Source organism: Acipenser ruthenus, chromosome 2 (genome assembly GCF_902713425.1).
Source record: "Acipenser ruthenus chromosome 2, fAciRut3.2 maternal haplotype, whole genome shotgun sequence".
NCBI classification, from domain to species: domain Eukaryota; kingdom Metazoa; phylum Chordata; class Actinopteri; order Acipenseriformes; family Acipenseridae; genus Acipenser; species Acipenser ruthenus.
In genome coordinates this window covers 86,520,255-86,542,477 of record NC_081190.1, presented here as the reverse complement: position 1 = coordinate 86,542,477, position 22,223 = coordinate 86,520,255, and the positions used below count along the sequence as shown (strand labels likewise).

Below are 22,223 nucleotides of genomic sequence, written 5' to 3'. Positions count from 1 at the left end.
TGTGTTTTAGCTGATGGACAGACAGTACTGACGCACGAAGTCACCAATACATACCTCTGCAATAAACAGTGGCTGTCCTGCAAAGCACAGCGCTCTGACAAACTCATTAACACAGTCATTCTGCGCTCTCTTTTTATTAAAGTGTGTGTAAAAGCCTCTTAAATGGATTGCTTGTCTCTCAGTTCACTTTATTGTTTCAGTTTAATGTGTCGCTTACTTTTCAGTATGTTCTTTTATTGTCAGTGGGAACATGTACCTCAATGCAGCAGTATTTGCAGCGCTATGCATCCTCTGTCTCATCTGACCCACTTCTGCTGTTTTTGCTTTTTGTACAGTTTGAAACATTCATTTTCTTTTGAATATTCATAAACTGGTTTATCTTTTCTTCCCATTCCTCATCCACTAAAAATATTATATTTTCGTGTAAGTATTTCAATTTAGTTTTTGCTCAAGCTAGTAGTTACTACACCCAGCAATTGCCACAATAATCAGACTTTGATTGGCCAACATAATCAGGTGATAATGTGTTTGTGAAGTAACAGAGAACCACTTTATCCTATTATTAATTATTATTATTCATTTCTTAGCTGACGCTCTTATCCAGGGCGACTTACAATTATTACAAGTTATCACATTATTTTTACGTACAATTACCCATTTATATAGTTGGTTGTTTACTGGAGCAATCTAGGTAAAGTACCTTGCTCAAGGGTACAGCAGCAGTGTCCCATCCTGGGATTGAACCCACAATCCTCCGGTCAAGAGTCCAGAGTCCTAACCACTACTCCACACTGCTGCCCTAAGATACAGTGTAGGTCTGGTTATTATAATCTAAAATAAAAAAAGCATATTAATCCAAATATTCTGTATTTCCTAGAAAATAGTACCGGTATTATACTGAATAATAGACAAAAATCGGGTATAAATCAGTAAAAACTGATGTCCAGTATAAATCAGTAAAAACTGATGTCCAGTTAAAAAAAGTTAATTTTTTGGTAAAATTCTGAATAAATTGCAAACGCGGAACACTACTTATAATGGTTGTTTTAAAATAGAACATGACCAAGCTACCGTAAATGAATGATAAAAACGCATGCTGTACTTACTAAATAACTCTTGTGGAAAAAGTCACATTTACTTTCACTATTATCTGCTGTATTATTGAATTGTGGTTTGTCACACTTGAAAAAAAAATTATTGTATTTCTTGCTCTTATTGTATGACTTGTATTGTAACACTTGAATGTATTTGTATTTGCTTGCGATTGTAAGTCGCCCTGGATAAGGGCGTCTGCTAAGAAATAAATAATAATAATAATAATAATAATAATAATAATAATAATAATAATAATAATAATAATATCAACATGGATAATGATACAGTTTGGATTGTGGCAACTCTCTGAAAGGATTAAGTGCAGAACAATCCATTTTAATAAGCATCACTTTTGGTTTCACTATACAAATTATGGCACACAAAAAACAATTATTGAATGTTTCTGTTAGGTTGATGTTCAAATAAAATGTTGGTTCTTTGAGAAAAATAACAATGACAATTTCTGTTATAAAAAATGAAAGGAAAAACAATTACTTAAATTCTTACTGGCTTCATCTCAGTTACTGGTTACATAATTTTGTGCTTTTCATTAATTTTAATATTTGAAGCTAAAAAAAGTCATACTGAAAACAGTTACATATTTTTCAGTATACTTTATAATGTTTCATCGGTAACAAAAGTTGGTTCATTTTAGAGCATCAACGCAGTATATATTATGTTACAGCATTCACAGCAATGCAAGTGAGTGTGGGGTTAATTGAACCACAAGATTCTGTGAAGGTTAATTGATTAAGCCACACAACTAGTGTACAAACCTTCTTTATAAACTACCAATGAAGGTTCATTGAATAGTACCAAATCTAAGTTATTGACCCAATAGAGCCCTTTTTTATTATTATTTTTCCACCAATTTGGAATGTCCAATTATGTTTTTTCTCCTCACCGCAGTGGGTCCCCACACAGCACAAATGTTCTGAGGGTGTGTGAGCGTCCTCTGATCTCACAAGCCTAAAGCCAGAACCGGTTTCCCATCCCCCACCCCAGGAGTATCGGAGCCATTATGATGCCCCTGTCGGAGTCCCCAGCAAAGGTCAGCCTCTGTGCACAGCCCAGATGCGAACTGGCGCTGTCCAAGCTATGTGACTCATCCTGGGCTCCCAGCGACACCTCTTTAACTGGATGAGCCACTCGGGACCCCCTCACCCCCAATACAGCCTTTTAAATAGTGTGCTGCAGTATCATGAGCACTTCTCTGTAGGGAAAAGCAACATTTTCTTTAAGAATAAGAGCATGGATAATAAGTTTTGGATTGTGGCAACTCTCTGAAAGGATTAAGTGCAGACATGGGAAATGTAAAAAAGCAAAGAATCAATTTTAATAAGATCAATATTTTATTGCAGCTTTATTCCAATGTTTGACGTTGCACTACATCACTTTTGGTTTCACTATACAATTTATGGCACACAAAAAAAGAAATTATTGAATTTTCCTGTTTCAATAGGTTGAGTTCAAATAAAAATGTTGGTTCTTATAAGAAACATAATGATATTTTCTGTTAAAAACAAGAAAAAAAGAAAAACAATGGTTAGGTTTACATGTCCAAAACTGATACTTAAGGTTAAAGCTTTCAATTTCTGTATGTTGTCCTTATTAGTTCTTGAGGTTCATTGTCATGCTGAGAGGGGGTACTTGCTGCTCACCTAAGTGTCACTGCTGTTCGTGCAGTGACACTGCATTCTTAGTAATATGACATACCAATGTCAAAGTGTTATAAACCAACACACACTGGTAATCTCTGCCAGCTTTGTTAAGGCCGTACAACATAAGGCCACCTTTTTTAAGGTCAGACTGTAATTATAACGTTTCCTCTTCTGTTTCGATCTTGAGATCTGGGTTTGGATTTACCGAAATGGGTGCCATACAAAGATTGCAAGGAAATCTTATTGTCCCTTTCTTGTGGCAACTTTATATTCAAAATCACTCAGCGTTTTAGGCACATTCAAAACTGGAACAAAGGCAACATAAACATTCTAATATATACCTGTAATGGGAATTAATAGATTTTTTAAACTTAGATACATTTATTTTAAATAGCTGAATAATTTTAATTAGGGCTGTCATCTGCATTGAATGATTTATAAGCTGCTTGGAAGAAAATGTTCTTTTCACCCAATTTTTACTGCTGTACCGCAATGAGTACCAATCAAAACATATTGTGAGGTTGCAGGTGGGAGCAGTTGAATTATGTAATTAAAACAATATATATTTATGGAGGAAGCTTTGCACTGTATATTAACTATATATTGAGAAACAAACTATACATGCATATCTAAGCAGAATACATAATAATAAAAAACAGTTAGTGTTTTAAAAAACAAATATATATAATATACAGTATTGTGCGGGAAAAAAAAAGCGAGAAGTACTTTATAATTCCAAGATGCTACTGTAAAAAATAGATTTTCTTGTGAATTTCAATAGGAAGACAGCCAATACAGCCAATTCAGGGTCCTGGGTCAATCGCCTCTTTGCACCCATGAGCTCAAAAATGGTTTAATTGAGAAACAATTAAATTAACCTGTTAAAATGTTTTACAAGCCATTATATTAGATAGTATATTTAGACTATTGAAAAGTGTAACCATTCAGCAAACTCACTTTTTCATAACATCTGTGCATAGGTTTCACATGTTCTGATTGAATTACTGACAACCTTCTTCAAAAAAGGAAAGGAAAATCTTAGAAAATTAGACAATTGGCAGAGGCACAAAGTTAAGTCATCCTAATATACACGACTGGATTCAGTAGTCGGCTAACCTTTTCAGGTTTCAAAGCGTTCTAACAGTACCTGTCAACAGTGTAGATGCAGAATGATCCAATTTTAGAAAAGCGTTCTAATCTGGAGGGTGACTGGTACGAGAACTGTAATGTTCTATTCTCGCCATATTTTGAAGTTTAAAGCCATTTTAGCATTTGCTATTTCTATATTTTCATAAGACCTAATTCCCTAGACCTACTTAATAACACACTGGCAGCTGTCCTGAACTGTCAACTAATTAGAATGTAGTCAAGCACTCCCAGTTTTACTGCCGATAAAGTCTAACTCTGGGTAAATGAAATCCAGTTAACCACATTTAAAATGGCCTGCAGCCCTGAACGAAATGTCTTGCTCTGTTTTTTGAAATGACTCATTAATATGCCTCAGGAAAAAAATAAAAATAAATTATATATATATATATATATATATATATATATATATACTGTGTGTGTGTATATATATATATATATATATATATATATATATATATATATATATATATATTCCTGTAATTCACTGAAGCCCATCCATTATGACTATATATATGTAATTTATAAACTGTCATAGAAACCCGACATGGGATTGTTTCCTGTAACTCAATGAAGAGGCCCATCTATTATTTTTTATAATACACGGATACCCTTGTGATGCTAATATTAAAGACGACGAGGTTCAGCAGTACAGTTGTTTTTTTTTCAAACATAGTGTTTCAGTGCTGTACAGACGTTCTATGTTATTATCCGTTAGTGCTTCAGCCTTATTTGGATGATTGCCTTTACCTTGTTTTAATTTCCCGTTCCTCTCCAGTTTCTCTGAGATACGAATGTACCAGCTTTACATCATTTTTTTAAAACGTATTCTCATTTTGTTGATCATTAATGATCATTTCTGTACTGTGGGTGTTGTTGAGTGATTGATAACAAGACATTTTTTGTTTGAATTGAAAGTGATGGTCTCGAGGAGTCGAATGGGTCAAAGTTCAAGTATATTTTCCTCTAGAATAATTATCACTTTTTGACGTCACAACTGTGGTATTATGCCCCTTTTTCGAATGACTCAGGATGCAAATATAGCCTTCATCCATGTATTATATATATATATATATATATATATATATATATATATATATATATATTCACAGTGCCGTGAAAAAGTATTTGCCCCCTGTCTGATTTTCTGCATTTTTGCATATTTTTTATGTTATGTTATCAGATCTTCAACCAAAACCTAATATTAGATAAAAGGGACCCTGAGTGAACAAATAACACAAAAATGTTATACATATTTCATGTATTTATTAAAGAAGGTTATGCAACACCCACTGCCCCCCTGTGAAAAAGTATTATTAACCAAAATAAAGCTTTCCAAACTGGATTACAATTGTCTGTGATTATTCCTGCACTGCATCACCTCTGCACCTGTTCACAATTAGCAGCCACTTTGCCACATATATTTTATAAAAAGAAATAGATTTCATGCATTTGCCAGTGAAGGATATGCACCAGTTTTTGGTCACAGGAAAAACAAACAATTGCAAATGAAGCACAGAAATAACAAAGGTTTATATGGGCTCCCTTGACTTCACACAGTTCATTCCACACCAAATAGACACAATTTGGGGAAATTCCCCACCTTCCCATCTCATGACTCTTGGTATCGCATACGGAAGTACCTGGAAGTGTTTTAGGAAGAATCACCAAATATTAGCTCTCAGCTACACAAAATCCAAAATCTAGCCCAATCACCAATCCCTCGATACAGATTATACACTACTTATTGTACATTTAAAAAAGCTTTGATAAGCCACACACCACTGAGCAAATACATATACTTTCAATACACTGAGCAATGGCATGCAAACACATTTTTATACATTATGTTCAGGAAAGGCTGCACACTAACAGATGTGACAACTGGTGGCGTGAGATTAGTGAGTGTGACATGCAAGGCCCCCTCTGGTTGAGAGGCTTTGTGCTGCTGGGGTGCTGATCTGACTTGAGAACACGAGTGTGGAGGGATATTATATCCTGGTCCAGTGGAGTAAAGTACAGCCAGATGCCTACAGAGTCTACAGAGATTCTAGGCACCTGTGGAAATCACTGGCTGACTGCGTTGACGGTCAGTTGCACAGCAGGACAGGTGTGTATGTGTAGGACAGTCTTTATTGCAGTGAGTGAAGTTACTAAGGAAAGTTGCCAGCATGCTGAAGATTTTGATGCACCAGTACTCATGCTGGGTTGTGTGACAGCTCATGGGGTCATCATTGTATGCAGCTTCAGTAAAGGTATTAGTACAGCAATAAAAAGTTAAACTTTGTATGAAACACATGGCATCCCAAGGATGAGACTGGTTGGATAAATAAATACTTTACAGGGTGGTTTAGTACTGTGAAGTCTTCTGTATTGCTTAAGTAAAACATACTTGGAAAATAGGTGTACATTGTGTACAACAAGACAGAAACATTTTGAAGGGTGTGACTTAAGTCCCCAATAAAGCATGCACTGTTTTAAAACCCTTTGATGTCTTTCATGTACCAGGCTACTACTAATTTATTTATTTATTTAGCAGACGCCTTTATCCAAGGCAATTTACAGAGACTAGGGTGTGTGAACTATGCATCAGCTGCAGCGTCACTTACAATTACATCTCACCCGAAAGACGGAGCACAAGGAGGTTAAGTGACTTGCTCAGGGTCACACAATGAGTCAGTGGCTGAGGTGGGATTTGAACCGGGGACCTCCTGGTTACAAGCCCCTTTCTTTAACCACTGGACCACACAGCCTCCTAATGCGCAACCCCTATTGTAGAATCGATGCCTGAGGGAGATGCAATTCAGAGTAAATGTGTTCCCTTTTAATGTTACTCTATACAACAAGAATATAAAGCAGGAATTATATAGGAACAGAATGCTTAATTCATTCATGGGAAAACACAGTAGAATTAAGGCACATTTTATGAAGGTAAAGGTAATTAATTATCACTGCAGTAATAAAAAATGTTGTACATAGGGAAACATCAGAAACTGTCATACATAGGGAAATGTCAGATAAGATCAAGTTAGGGAACAGGACATTATTTAAATTAACTGACAATTGTTTAGAAGTAATGGATTTTGACACTCCACTATTAACAATGACAGAGATTGAATGCTCTGTGAGGAAAGAAAATGATTGTCAGTTTATTGCAATTAGGATAGTTCTGGAAGAGGCGGTCCCCATAGCAATCCATAGCAATCCATAGCAGCACTTAGTCAGGGTCAGTTGAAATGTTTGTGGAAAATCTGGCAGCAGTCCAATATTATATGACTTAGTTTGGCGATTACCAAATACGACTGATGGCAGCGGCGTATGGCTGTGGCTCCGGGCTCTTACTTAAAGGTGGTCTGATTTACCACAAATGCATTTCAAACAAAATCTCTGAAGTTAATAAAGCCTCAAACCACCAGTCTTGAATTCAGAGAAAACATGAACTCAAGACTAAATGTTTTACATGGATTAATACATTATTTTATTCTTCTCTGAAAAAAAAATGTCTGTCTTTCTTAAAAACAGCCTTAAGAGAGTTTTAGAGAAAGACTGTCTTACTACCAAGGTTATTCTTTAAAAAATAAAACAAGCATTATGTCATAAAACATAAAAAGCATAACAGAGGATATCTAAAAAAGTAAATGGATTTGAAAAAATCATTGAAGACATAAAAAGCACTTTTTCAGCAATCTGTACAGCACACAGATTAATATCTTAAAAACAGAAGGATTTCTCCTGACTCACCACATCAATAATTTGCAGCAAGGTCATCCCCAGTTCTACAAGCAGTGGCTGGGAGTCGTTCAGCACAGGACGCTCCAGGCGATTGTAGTTTTTCAGCAGCTCTCTGTAGAGTTTCCTTTGGTATTCACCCTGCTGGGATTCTTCATGAAAAGAAAAGAAACAGAGTGATTCATTATTCAAATCCCTGCTGCATATTATTTGAAAAATGTCTGTGTTTAGTTTATTACTCAATCACACAACCTTTCAAATTCAGAGCAGTTCCAGTCAATGGGGAAATGATCTCTGTATAATTATATCAGTTTATTATGACTCTATCAGCACAAGAGAGTATGGGGGTTATTTTCAAAGGAGAGCTGCTGGAGGATAGCGCTATACACCATAATGTTGACTGTTTTTTCTCCACCTTGTTTTTCCCACCATTTAAGTATTTTGTAAAGCTGCTGAAAACACGACGGGAATCTATCCGCTAGTTTGGTTCATTAGTTATTCAGATGCTTTCTTTTTAGCGGAATATGCAATGATCTAAGAATCTGTGTCTATTTTCCAAAGACCAAAGTGATCAATACTTTAAACTTCCACCAGTTTCCTTTCCACCTGTTTCAGAATGGTCAATACATCCATCTGCCGGTATAAAATGAGTGACAGCACTTCAGATGTGTATGTGTGTATGGTGTTCCTAAATATTTTTTTCTTTTTTTTTAATTTAGTGGGTAATGTAAAACATTACTTTTTGGTTCTTGGTGCATCTAAATAACTAACCATTACTTGAACAAGATGTAATGAATGAATGAAAGCAGCTGCTTTTTACCCTTTCATTTGATCAAATTACTATTTATTGTAATAGTTAATGTGTATAGCGATATTGCTTCTGGCTGCCAGAGTAATGAACTGCAATGATCATTTTTATATGTACACACACTTTTTGATTGGTAAATGTCAGTACACTTACCAGCAAATGATATATGTTTAATAACAATTTACATTTACTAGAAACAATCTGTTAAGATTACACTATTGCTTTGTAGGGCAATTTGACAGATTTTCTTAACAGTTTACATACAAAAATAATAAAAAATGAATAATACAAAAATAAAACATACATGTTTACATTTGCGGTTGGTTTTGCTGTTTCGGGACAGGTTTCGATTGAGCTTATATAACATAGCTAACACATTTGAACCGGAACCATTGTTTTGGCGGATTACACTGATTAAATGCTCATTATTAATTAATTAATTAATTAATTAATTAATTAATTAATTAATTAATTAATTAATTAATTAATTAAATGCGATCAGTCGGTGGGTAAAATGGTGGTTCACTTTAGAAAATAGGAGGATATTTTTTAACGGATTAACAGGTGGAAAAATTCAGCCCTATGTGTTCAAATCAACATATACTGAGCATCAAAAGAAACTTAGCACTTCTATTTAAGCATCAAAAGAAACGTATCACTTATGTTTGGATAAAATTCACTAGGTGTGATCGAAAAATGACAAACTCTGTTTTAGAGCAGGGGCAGTGACTTTTTATTGTGCTGATTAACAACTGACATCACAAAGATGCTGCAAAATGATCTGTCGATCTTGGGCAGGTGTTGTGACTCTTGTTCTGCCAGTTTGTGGCCTGTCATTGACAGAGTGTGTCTGGTTATACCGTCTCGCCAGGTTTGAAATTGCTGGGTGTGAGCACCCAAGACGGTAAGACAAGTACGCTGACCTAGTCCAAGCTCCAACATGCCGATTGCCGCTTGCAATTCAACAGTTGAAATCACTCCATATCCAGTGTCCAATCAACTGTCTCACTAATTAGGTGATTAAGTGCATATGCTTCAGTCATCGTCACTCAAGCGTGTCATGGTCAAGGATGAATGATCGAGTGATTAAAAAGAAACCAAAAACATTTCGTCAATGTCCATCATTTATATACCTTATTTTTCTTATAATAGTGATAAGTTTCTTTTGATGCTCGGTATATTAAAATCATTGAATTCTTGTGGAGGTTTTTAGGTATTTGTTTGAACCATTTTAAACTGAGTATTTTGGCAGAGTAGGGAGAGGAGAGAGGAAGATGTAGTCCTTGGGGGTTTGGTGACGGGACTACATTCCCCAGAATGCCACGGGAGTGAGCCAGGACGAGGTTCACCTGGCTCTAAATGAACGTGGGACACCTGCCTGTGATTAGCAGGCAGGCATAAAAGAGGAACACAAATGTTTGTACAAAGCTGTCTGTGTGAAGCCGAGGTCTGAGTGGAAAGACCAAAGTCCTGTGTGGGAAAAATAAAGAAAAGGTACTGGGTGAACCTTAGTCTCATTTCAATTGTAAAACTGTGTGAAAAAGTGTTTTTTCAATCGGTAAACGGGTTAGCCGTCTGGTTTATAGTTTAGGGATTGTGCAGAAAAGTAAAGTTAGCACTCTATGTGGAAGTTAGGTTTTTGTTTTTGTTTTCTTTTATTTCTATCAATAATAAAACTGCACATAAGAGCTTTAAAAAGTACCGTTCTGTGTCTGGGTCTGCTATTTTAAAGGGTGCAAACGGGCCTTAGCCAGGAGGTTGTGTTACAGTATGAAAACAAAAAACACTCTAGACTATATAGCATGTCCCCCAGGCACAATTTCAATGTCTGGCTCCAGGAACTACAGCTATGGCCAGATGCTTTGCATCACCCTATAGAATTAACTAATTGTGCTTCATAAAGTCGAATATAACATACTGAATAATGTTACGTTAACATATTCAATTACATACCACATTGTAGTTTTCTATATACTTAACGAAAAACTGACAGAAATAGAAAAATGTGTAATACTGTACTACTATTATAGTTTCCGGTAGACTTTTGCAAAATCATTTTGTAGTTTCTTTAATTACATGATGTTAAATAAAATATCTAAATTATGTTCATATAGTTGTTGTTTTTTTTTTTTAATATGTCTCAACCCTAACATTCTAGGTGATGTAAAACTGTTGCAATTTATAATATAATGTAATGCCATTATCATGTATACTCTTTATGGATACGTTGCAAAAAGAGGTGTCCTCAGCTAAAATTATGCAAAAGCTCATTTTTACCTGAATTCGGTTTATAGTTTTAACAAACCATTGTCTCTTTTATGCTCGGTCAGTGATGGGGGAAAAAGCATTACAGGGACATTACATCTCAGTACTTTGTCAAGAATAAAACTGCATTGTCTTATTGTCATATTTTCAGTTGAAAGAAGAGTTAATTTATTACCCCGTTCACAATAGGGGCCGTCTCAGGGGCGCTGCATATTTAGGTCTGCAACCACGTTCACATTTGCGGTTTAAGGCACCTTTGCACGTTCACATATGTGACTGAAAAGCAGGCGTAAAATGTGGCGAATTGCTTGTTGAGAAGGATATATATCATTAAGTAATACCCAAAACCAAAAGGTGGTTGAATGCTTATTACTACTCCGATTTGGCTGGCTAAATGACAAATTATTAGTATGATTATTATTTATTACTATTTGTCAAATAAAAAGCATATACGTAAATAATGTGACACTATTATATATATTTATATTTTTATGGAACGATAGCCTGCACTCGGAATGGAAGAGCTACTGGGATATACAGTAACCCTTGATTTGTAGCACATGTTTCTTATTAATATATTTTTTTTTTCAATGCAGCATTCATAGCAATTTTATGGTAAAAAAACCCTGATATATATTATTGACTATTTTGACTTAATGTTATGGTGTATCAATGATCTTAATATTTGTGGATGAGAAAAGTATTGTAAAAGCAAGTAAAGGGGTGGCTCTATTTACCTTTCGCGCGCGTGGGAGCATGGGAGTGTCTCCTGAGCTGCATAACCAAATTGTTCATGTGATATGAAAAGGCGGCCCTAAGTTTGTTCTGCGTTATTATATATGCAAAGGCAGGCCCTGGTCCTGCAATTGCAGGACCTCAGCACCATCAAAATGGTGGCCTAAATCTGGGCTGCCTTTTCTTTTTTTGGATCGTTCACATATGAGAAAAGGCAGCCCTGAGGTTGCCCTGGCCCTGAAGAAAATACTGTGAATACATTTTTACAGCATAGTGTGTGCTTTTTTTAAAAACACATATAAACCTTTGTCACATTGTAAATATGCTACAGTAACTTCAAAATATTTGTAAAACGTGACATATGGATGGACCGACACCTCCATTTTCCCCCACAATCTGTTGTTCCTAACAACGTATTCTAAATTATGTTAATATGAAGTTCCAGATGTGATATACAGCTAGACAGACACACCGCTATATTCCCAGATCCACTATATAACACTCTTCTTAATTTAATGCTGAATAACATTAATACCAAGTTTCATCATACTTGGATAACATTCTCCAGGTATATGTAAAAATGTACAGTGTGACATACTGCACACGTGTATGTAGACCAACCTCCACTATATCACAGTCACATTTCACCTACCATGGGCGATAATAAAGCCCTTGTTAAATCATGCTTGATAATAAAACAAAGCAAAAAAAAGGTTGAAAAAATATTGTTGAAATAGTTACCTATATCCTATGTTCATAGTCTGCATTTAGATTTCAACCAGTACATTTATTAATTGATTCTAAATTTACATTTTTTTACAATCTTATTTTTTTTTTACCAATTGAATTGCCATTTCTGCCTTCTGTTCACTGCCACTAATGGCATTGCAGTGCAGTGACCGGAAGACATAAATCAAATATTTCAGGCAGAAAAAACAGCAAATCCTGATGTAATATATAAATGAGGCAGTGTTCACAGACGTTCAATTTGTAACCAATATGTTGTCAAATGGATGTGAGGCAGAGATTTGACTTGCCATCTTGCCAACAGAGGTGGGAATCGGGTAGACATTTTGATAAAATTGTGTAGGATGTGATAAGTGTTGTGCCTTTTGGCAGGGGATTGCTGTTTTTTTTATTTTTAGAAAAAGCTACTTGACAGATTTCAATCATATACACAACCTTAAAAGTGGGTCTAACATGTATGTATGCATTGGAGGTTGCACCGATCTTATTGTGATTTCAAGTGCTCAGAGTTACATAGACAATATCTTGGAAACTGTACTAAGACCATTAGTTGGTGCAATTGGCCCCGAGTTTGTTCTGATTCAAGATAATGCCTGTTATCACACTACACAGGATTATCATGGATTATCTTGAGCAGGAGATTATAGATGTTATGGATTGGATAGCAAAAACTCCAGACTTCATTTCTGTAGAACCTTGAACACCTTTGGAACCTTCTAGGATGTCATGTTCATCAGCATTGTAACCTTTCGTGTGACATCAGAGAGCTTGGTGTTGCACTCACTGAACAATGGAACAGGATCCCTTATTACGTCATCTGTCACCTGATTAGAAGCATGTCCGGTCAATGTAGAGATTGCATCTACACCATCAGAGCCCATACTCGACACTGAGACATTCATACAGACCATTGTTCAAACTGTATGAACAATTTTTCTCAAGAGACCAAGCTTACAGACATTTGATTTCCATTTCTCTCGTGTTCAGATGCATCACTGGATGTTACAGACATAACAATACATCGATAATTTAAATACTTCTACTTTTTTAAACTTGAGCTAATTTTCAACAGGGCACATATAGCAAATAAATGTACAGAATACTGTCAACCCAATAGTTTTAACTGTCAGAATTCTTCCATTTTGCAAAAAAAAAAAATAGTGATAGTGGTGACTGCACCATCTAGTTTGCTATGTCTTCTTTTCTCAAAAGTCATCCCACTATTATACAAAGCATATACAATCTCTTTCATCTTCTAAGAGGTTATACAGTCATCACTCACATATCTAACCCTATAAAAGTTTGACGGTTAAACGAGTGTGATGCATATCTGATGATTTCATCTGATTTGACGTGTATGTAGGTGAGCACGTTGTAACCTGCCCCCTACCACCCAAACAACCCCCTGCCCTGCACACACACACATTTTGTACATAAAAAAAAATGACTTGTGTCATATTTTCAAAATGATATGATTCTGAAAATATCACTTGCCAAAAGAGACGACTGGACACGTGAACTGTAATACAGTACATACTTTTAAATCAGGTATGTATTGTAGCAGTATGTAAAATTCCCCATTAACTAAAATAAATTTTAAATAAAAAATATTTAAAAATAACAACACCTGTTTCCAGAATCAAAACAGTATCCAACATCAGTATTCAAAATTGCAGAATATAGTGCTTGATAAGGCCCTAATGTCACAGTTCACTTGCAAATGAAAACGCACAAAAGCAACTAAAGATCACAGTTTAAAAAAAAAATGCATTACAGTATCTAAAACTGTTTAATCATTAACTTTTACATTATTGTGCCTTGTCTCGTTCACTGTGATGCGGGCTGTGATGGTTAAACAAGTCAATTGTAACACTGAAGAGATGGGCTTTGTATCAGAAAACTGGTGACGGAGTCGGAAATCACGTGTGATGGGTAAGTGCATTAACTTGTTACATATATATAATGGGGATTAATTTTATTCTTAATGCAAGGACGGTAAAACACGACTGACGTGTATCTGAGTGTCGTATATTTGAGTGCTGACTATTACTTTTGCTGTCACTACATCCATTTGGAGCTACATTTGGATGACTGGCTTCCAGGTTTTCCCCATATACTTCCAAACCTCTTTTCACTGGTAATGCACCATCCCCTACTGAATTAAAATAAATTATATAGCAAGTGAGATGTATTTATAATTAAACTATTCCACTTATCATGTTGCAAAATCCATACTTTGCAAATTGGGTTGTACAATGTCTTTGAGCACAAATGTTTACAATAGGGACCCATGTCTTGTATGGATGTAATGATTGCTGGCCACTTTGGGCAGTTGCAATTTCAAACCCTGTACTTATGATATTTAATTAAGAATTGATTTGTTGGTTAATACAGTCAGTCTTTATGTTGGTTTTATTACAGAGAGGAGAGAGATGTTTCCTTCGTCTGTATAGTGATTTAATAAAGATCATTACCCATTTCTAGCTCTACCTTGACAAATTAAAATCAGAAAAGATATGCAAGTAAAATCTAGTTGAATGGTTTCCCATGTACAGTCTTCATTAGCTTAACCAATCGCAAACCAGAAAACGTACTAATAAAACTAATCTAATCTAAAAAGATCTAATTTCTGTAAACCTTAAGATTATGTGGTAAAAAACAATTGTACGTCAAGTTTCATCTCAAATCAGTAAGTGGTTTTGAATATGTAAGTACAAGTGCCAGAATATGTACAACACAGCAGACACCGGTAAGTGCTAGATATATATATATACACACACACACACACACACACACACACACACACACACACACACACACACACAGTCGCAGACAAAAGTATTTGGGCAGTTTAAAAAAAAAAAAAAAGAAAACCCACAAGAAAGTGGTTTCTATGACTTCTAATTGTTCTCTTGAAATATATACATTAAAGCAGAGATTCAGCTTTATAATAAAACAAATTATTACATAACATGCATAACATGAAAAACACCATGCAAAAAACTATTTTCATACTTTGACAAAAGTATTTGGGCACCCTTACATTAGTATTTTGTGTGCCCACTCTTTGCTGCCTTTACAGCTTGCAGTCTTTTTTTTGCATTTTGAAACCAGTTCCTGGCATCTTTCCAGATATATTTTTGTCCATTCTTCAGCGTTGCCATGGGAGGATGATGTAGATGAGGCGTATGAGAGGAAGAAACTGCGGTATGCTCAACTAGCCACTGAAGCGGAACATTGAGGATGGAGAGTCCGGGTTTTGTGGCACACTCTACAACCTGTTTTCTCAGAGACGTCGGATTCAGTGGCCAAGAGTTGTGTACAGTGAAGAACTTATCTGAAGCAGCAGAGAGAAGCAGCAACTGGCTGTGGTTGAGACGGAAAGATTCTGGCTGGGGATCTCAAGCACAATATAAAGAATGAAACGCTGATGTATGGGTAAGTAAGCTAGGCTGAGTTGAGTGGGGGACGGAGGGGTGTGATGCTGGGACGCCAGAATCACCGTCGAGCCCTCTTGAGGTGTCGTGGACTAGTCGACGAAACACCGAGGATGGAAGGAGCCCACTTGAAGACCCCAGAGATGTACCCTACTTAGCTCAATCCAGACAGTTGTCATGCTGATGCGCTGGGAGGACTGCACTGTGGTTGATCCCGGGAGCCAGCATTTGTGTGTGCTGATGCGCTAGGGAGGCAATAAGCTGATCCCTGGAGCCAGCATTACACTTCAGCCATCAACACCAGACAGAAGGATATCTACATCATCATATGGAAGGAAGCGCAAATGGATGGAAACACAGATGGATCACATTAGTAAACTGTAAAGCTACGTCTTAGTTGGTGCTTATCTTCGCGAGAGCCGAGTTCAAATCAGCATGAAGTTTTAACATCTACTCTCGTGTAAAGGAAATTAACACATACAGCTTTGAGTTCTGCAATTGACTTTGGTTTTTGTGCAACAGCAACCTTCAAGTCAATCCACAACACCTCGATGGGATTCAAGTCTGGGGACTGAGATGGCCAATCCATAACAGTAATCTTCCTTTTTTCAGAAATTCCTTTGTAGACTTCGCAGAATGCTTTGGGTCATTATCCTGCTGGAATATAAACTTCCTTCCAATAAGCCTTCTAGCACTGGGTAACAAATGAGAGTGCAAAATTGTTTGATATTTGTATTTATTGCTGCCATTTTTTAGTTGTTTTTTGGCCCTTGTGCCATTGTTTATTTTGTGTTTTGTTGAAATAAAACATTTAACTGTATTTGATCATTTTGTTTTGTATCTTTCTGAATATTTATAGGAATTATAAACAGTTTAAATCAGTTTAATCCGACAGATTTCTCTACCAAATGGTGCTTGCCCCCCTCATGCACATGCACAAGCGCACGCGCTAGTGAGCAGCACACTCTTTAAAGGGATCCAGCCATATCTGACAGAGATGGAGGACTGCTCTTTCTGGTATCGGTAATGGACTTATCTTCGACCTAACTCAAAAGTCCCTGATCAACTGACACCTTAGATTGCTTCAGAGGTTTCTGTTCTTACCCTGACATCAATGAATCCAATATTATAAAACAGTTTGTAGAATGCTGCATGCTTATTGGCCAATCAGTGGTTCCAAGCCATGATATAATCCCCTGTATAGTAACAGTTGCGAACTACTTAGGATCAAAGGTAAATCACTAGACCTGTAGCACCGTTGTATCACTGTACCTATTGAAATACTGGCAATAATAAACATAAAAACAGTGCAGCGGAGGCATGTTATGAGTTCGGCAGCAGTAATAAAGAAACAAGGAAAAAATAACAAAAAAACAGGACGCCAGATCTTGTTTTACAATGTTTTTCAAAGTGCTAATTTTAAACATTAAGATGAAACTACCGTAAACTGAAAAAGAACCATTCTCTCAGCATTCAACAGCTGTCATTCTCGCCCCACCCACTTTTCTAGGCTACAGCCACAGTCATACGTGCAGTCAAACTCGCCAGACACATATAGAGAGAGAGCATACACGCAGCTAAACTCACCACACACATACAAATAATTAAAATAAAATAAAGTTCAAATCGCAACTTAAATAAAAAATTAAAATTAAAATTAAAATCTTCTGTGAGTATCAATAGTTTATAGGAACTACTTTCTGTTGCGGAAGGCACATTTCTTAATAAATCTTCAGAAACTATCGATTTCTCTTTTATTTTTTTATAATACGTTAGTAAATCTGTTTTATAAAAGCATTACGGTACTTGAGGGCCTGGGTTACCGTGTATATTATCACTGCTTGGTTGGCTGCAGGTACTCGGCTACGCCTTCATATATATATGAAGATGGTGGTGGGTTTAGCAGAGTTAAACGGTCATCTTGTCAGATGATTTGCATGGAATGAGGAAGGCTGTTCAAAGTTGAAAGGATTCCACAAACAAGTTAGTAAAAAAGCTAAAAGCCAAGTGAATGCAGATTTAGAGAAAAATAATCATGGCCAATATTGCAGCAATAGACAACATGTTTAACTCCACAGCATTTCCAGCATTGCCAAGTTACAGATTTATTATCAAGATTAATTATTTTAAGTTTTATACAACCTTCTAGTTCTACAGTTTAAATTTGTATGCTGTGGTAATAACATTAAAAAATAATTTGTTCTGGTATTAAATTCCATTCTTTTGTCAGCTGTAAAGTATATCATAATGGCACTATAGGGCTACATAATTGTTATGACTCAAACGTTACTGGTTTATTTAGATTTACAGAAAGCTTTTGACAAAGTCCCGCATAAAAGATTAATTCTCAAACTAAACGCAGTAGGAATTCAAGGAAATGCATGCACATGGATTAGGGAGTGGTTAACATGTAGAAAACAGAAATTACTGATTAGAGGAGAAACCTCAAAATGGAGCGACGTAACCAGTGGTGTACCACAGGGATCAGGTATTAAGTCCTTTGCTATTCCTAATCTACATTAATGATTTAGATTCTGGTATAGTAAGCAAACTCGTTAAATTTGCAGACGACACAAAAATAGGAGTAATGGCAAACACTGTTGCAGCAGCAAAGGTTATTCAAAATGATCTAGACAGCATTCAGAATTGGGCAGACACATGGCAAATGAAATTTAATAGAGAAAAGTGTAAAGTATTGCATGCAGGCAATAAAAATATGCATTATAAATATCATGTGGGAGATACTGAAATTGAAGAAGGGAGCTATGAAAAAGACCTAGGAGTTTATGGTGACTCAGAAATGTCTTCATCTAGACAATGTGGGGAAGCTATAAAAAAGGCCAACAAGATGCTCAGATATATTGTGAGAAGTGTTGAATTTAAATCAAGGGAAGTAATGTTAAAACTTTACAGTGCAATAGTAAGACCTCACCTAGAATATTGTGTTCAGTTCTGGTCACCTCATTACAAAAAGGATATTGCTGCTCTAGAAAGAGTGCAAAGAAGAGCAACCAGAATTATCCCGGGTTTAAAAGGCATGTCGTATGCAGACAGGCTAAAAGAATTGAATCTATTCAGTCTTGAACAAAGAAGACTATGCGGCGATCTGATTCAAACATTCAAAATCCTAAAAGGTATAGACAATGTCAACCCAGGGGACTTCTTTGACCTGAAAAAAGAAACAAGGACCAGGGGTCACAAATGGAGATTAGATAAAGGGGCATTCAGAACAGAAAATAGGAGGCACTTTTTTACACAGAGAATTGTGAGGGTCTGGGACCAACTCCCCAGTAATGTTGTTGCTGACACCCTGGGATCCTTTAAGAAGCTGCTTGATGAGATTCTGGAATCAATAAGCTACTAACAACCAAACGAGCAAGATGGGCTGAATGGCCTCCTCTCGTTTGTAAACTTTCTTATGTTCTTATGTTCTTATGTACTATTCACAGCAGGATTTAACATAGTTTCACATTTTAATGAAGGGTCTTTCTGTACAAAAGAAAAATCCACAAAGCTGGTATTTATTAGGGCAATGGAATTTCCCAAACACTTGTAAACTTTGCTGGCCAACTGTAAGTAAACACCATTTAATACCAACAACAGAACTTTTTTCAGGGAAAGATGATAATAGTAATATAATGTTCGCTCTGCATCAGGCAAGAAATAGAAACTTTTTTTTATTTTTTTTTTACTTAAAGTCTTCTTATTCTTAATCATTCATTGAAATGCAGCTTCTTTGAGCAAACTTATCACAGCTAAGAATAGGTGAAAACATATTTGGACTTTTTTAATGAAAAAAACAATCACGCTTACATAGTATTACATCTTCATGTGCATATTCATCCCAAATTCTGAACGGCCACAGGGGGAATTCCTGAATGAGAACGATTAGTCTTCAGTCTCTGGACTCACAATAATGCCACAGTCAGAGGGGCACAGTAACTAAAAGCCCTGGCACCAAGTCTTAATGATATGTTAGGATTAGAAATCCAGTATCTTTATCAGCTGACAAATCTGGCTATACAACATTGCATAAAAATCTACATACAGTACTTCTATACCATAAACCAAAGCCCTAACTAGTGTATGCTAATTAATCAAAGTCTCATTCACACTGCTGTCAGTCTCAATTAACATTTAGATAACACTAGGCAATTCATTTATACCTCTCTCATCTTATTTGGCTACTTCTATCATGTGCCAACACGCTCACAAGCTGTGTATGAATAAAACATGGTCTTAAAAGCTGATTATTTCTGTGTGTTGTCCTTTTGTTAATGGATTTCAAAATTAAGATCTAGCAAAATATTTGTTTCAATGTTAAATAATTTATAAGATGTGTACTACAGGGTATTTGCAGAATATGTATGTGATAATACTAAGATCATGAATAAATCCAGGTGTTTATGTTGAATTAAACATTCTCAAAGAAATGATTATGCCTGATTAACTTTACCAAAGGCATATAATTTAATAGAATTATGAGGATTACTTTGACTGGAAAACATTAGTATCTTATGGTGTTGTAATATTTATGAATTGGTTTCAAACGGATTTCAATTTGCAAGTACAGTATAGTGCAGAGCTTAAATATGCACTCCCCTGTAAAGCCACAGCAGCTACTAGGTCATTTTGAGGGATTAGTCTGAAGCATAATTTGAGTGGTGGACCAGTGTGAATGGTGTTAAAAGGTCACTGGCAAAGGAAATCCTATTATTTCACCCAAAGTATTTTTTTTAATATTAAACCCCTGCATCTCTGTGTATTGCTATCATGAAGCTTCAAACCCACCTCCTAATTTTCTATAGAGGCTTTACACATATTGAATGTCATGTTTAGTTTCGAACATACATCCATGATACATGGACATGTAATGTTAGCATCAGTTACTTTGTCCACAACTTCATACATAAATCATCTTTCCAGCTTGGCTCCTAATCCTGTGATTGACTTCTTTAATAAGGCTCTGATTCAATCAGAATATGACTATCGTTATTATGTAATACGTCACGGATTATTAAACCATTGCAATGACAGAAGACTAAACATGGTATGCATCTGTCATACACCTTACAAAGTATATGATGTATACTTTTCAATAAAAATGTTAATGAATGAACTGACACGTTACATGATGTTATTGGTTATACAAATAAATACATACAGCCCATATTCTGAATCTTAATTGAACAATGCATCAATCCAGATAATCCTCCCACTGAGAGGAAAAAGGTACAATCTGTATTTATCTTGCTATTAATTGTATTATTACTTGTACTGTGATACATATAATAATAATAATAATAATAATAATAATAATAATAATAATAATAATAATCTGACATTATTCCAAATATCATGCAATACAACAACGTCTAGTCAGTTTATCCCAATTATCATATTTAATCTCGAACATATGTATATTAGAAATTAAAACGTGCATTTAAAAACAGAACACGGAGCAGGTATGCTTACCTGTGGGCATTAACTAATAATAATAATAATAATAATAATAATAATAATAATAATAATAATAATAATAATAAAAGTATATATTCCAATGTTACGGGGAATTAGTGGTATAAATAGTTACTGTCCCTCATTTTAATTTTATACGACTATGAAACCAAAAAGGTCTAACTGTTAAAACAAATGTAAGAAGTAAAGTTTACAAAACACCAATGATTTACAGACAGAATCAAACTGACGCTAAACGTTAAAGCGAAGTACCAGCAAAAACCATGAATTCAAACATTTTCTTTATGCATTTCACAACAAAATAAAGTAAGTCAGGTATCTTACCCCTAAAGCAGAACGATATCCACAAATAAATCCCAGTGTAAAGCAATCCAAATAACTTGTGAGGCTGCATTTTCAACAAGCTCAAGCTGTCCCCGTTTTGGAAAGTGTAGTCTGAATAAGATAGGAGAGAAGCATTTAATGAACGGCTTCGAGGGCAGCTGCTGGATGTAAGGGCTTTTAAATAGCACTTCCAAGTGCAGCTGTAGTCGGCGATTGAACCTTCGTTTAAATAACGGTTGTAAAAAGTTCTCTCTGTTAAACAATTACAAAATAAAAATAAAAAGCACCTTGCAAGATTGCCAATCGTATATATAAAGCTGTTTATGACTATACAGGAATAGGCTGAACTATTTAGTCTGTTGCAACCAACCAGGTATGCACCTACTTTGTAATGCCTGCGGTACGTCATTTCTCCGAAAAGTAGGTGCACTGTATTCATTTGTGGTTTCATACCTAAAGCTGTAAGGGCTATTAGTATAGTACCGGATCTACACACAAACAAAATCACAATGTAAACTGCCATTTTAAACCCAGTTTATTTCCTAAAATCTCATATTTATGCTTTCTTGCAATTTACTTTAAGGCAACCAATGGGACAAGAAAGCGTTCACACATACATAAATGGGATGAACTATTTCAAGTCTGCCAGATGATACTGTCTATAATAACCATATCAACTAATTATCAGAAAGAATGCATTTGCACACATATTTAAATGGGATCTACTGGGGAATTCTCTAATGTAATGTTACTTACAAAGCATCAATCATATAGTTTGATGGAAAAAACATTGTAGAT

At 35.6% G+C, this 22,223-nt stretch overlaps 1 protein-coding gene across 1 annotated transcript in view; it reads right to left on the bottom strand.

The window, feature by feature from the left end:
* Positions 1-21,929, bottom strand: part of LOC117409503 (neuronal acetylcholine receptor subunit alpha-7) — a 64,577-nt gene extending 42,648 nt beyond the window's left edge. The window contains exons 1-3 of the mRNA XM_059003126.1: positions 21,811-21,929; positions 21,426-21,536; positions 7,644-7,783 (exon numbers count right to left, since the gene is read on the bottom strand). Of these exons, the coding sequence (XP_058859109.1) occupies positions 7,644-7,783; positions 21,426-21,495 (210 nt within the window). The 5' untranslated portion in view covers positions 21,496-21,536; positions 21,811-21,929. The remainder of the gene's footprint in view (positions 1-7,643; positions 7,784-21,425; positions 21,537-21,810) is intronic.
* Between the last annotated feature and the right edge of the window lie 294 nt (positions 21,930-22,223).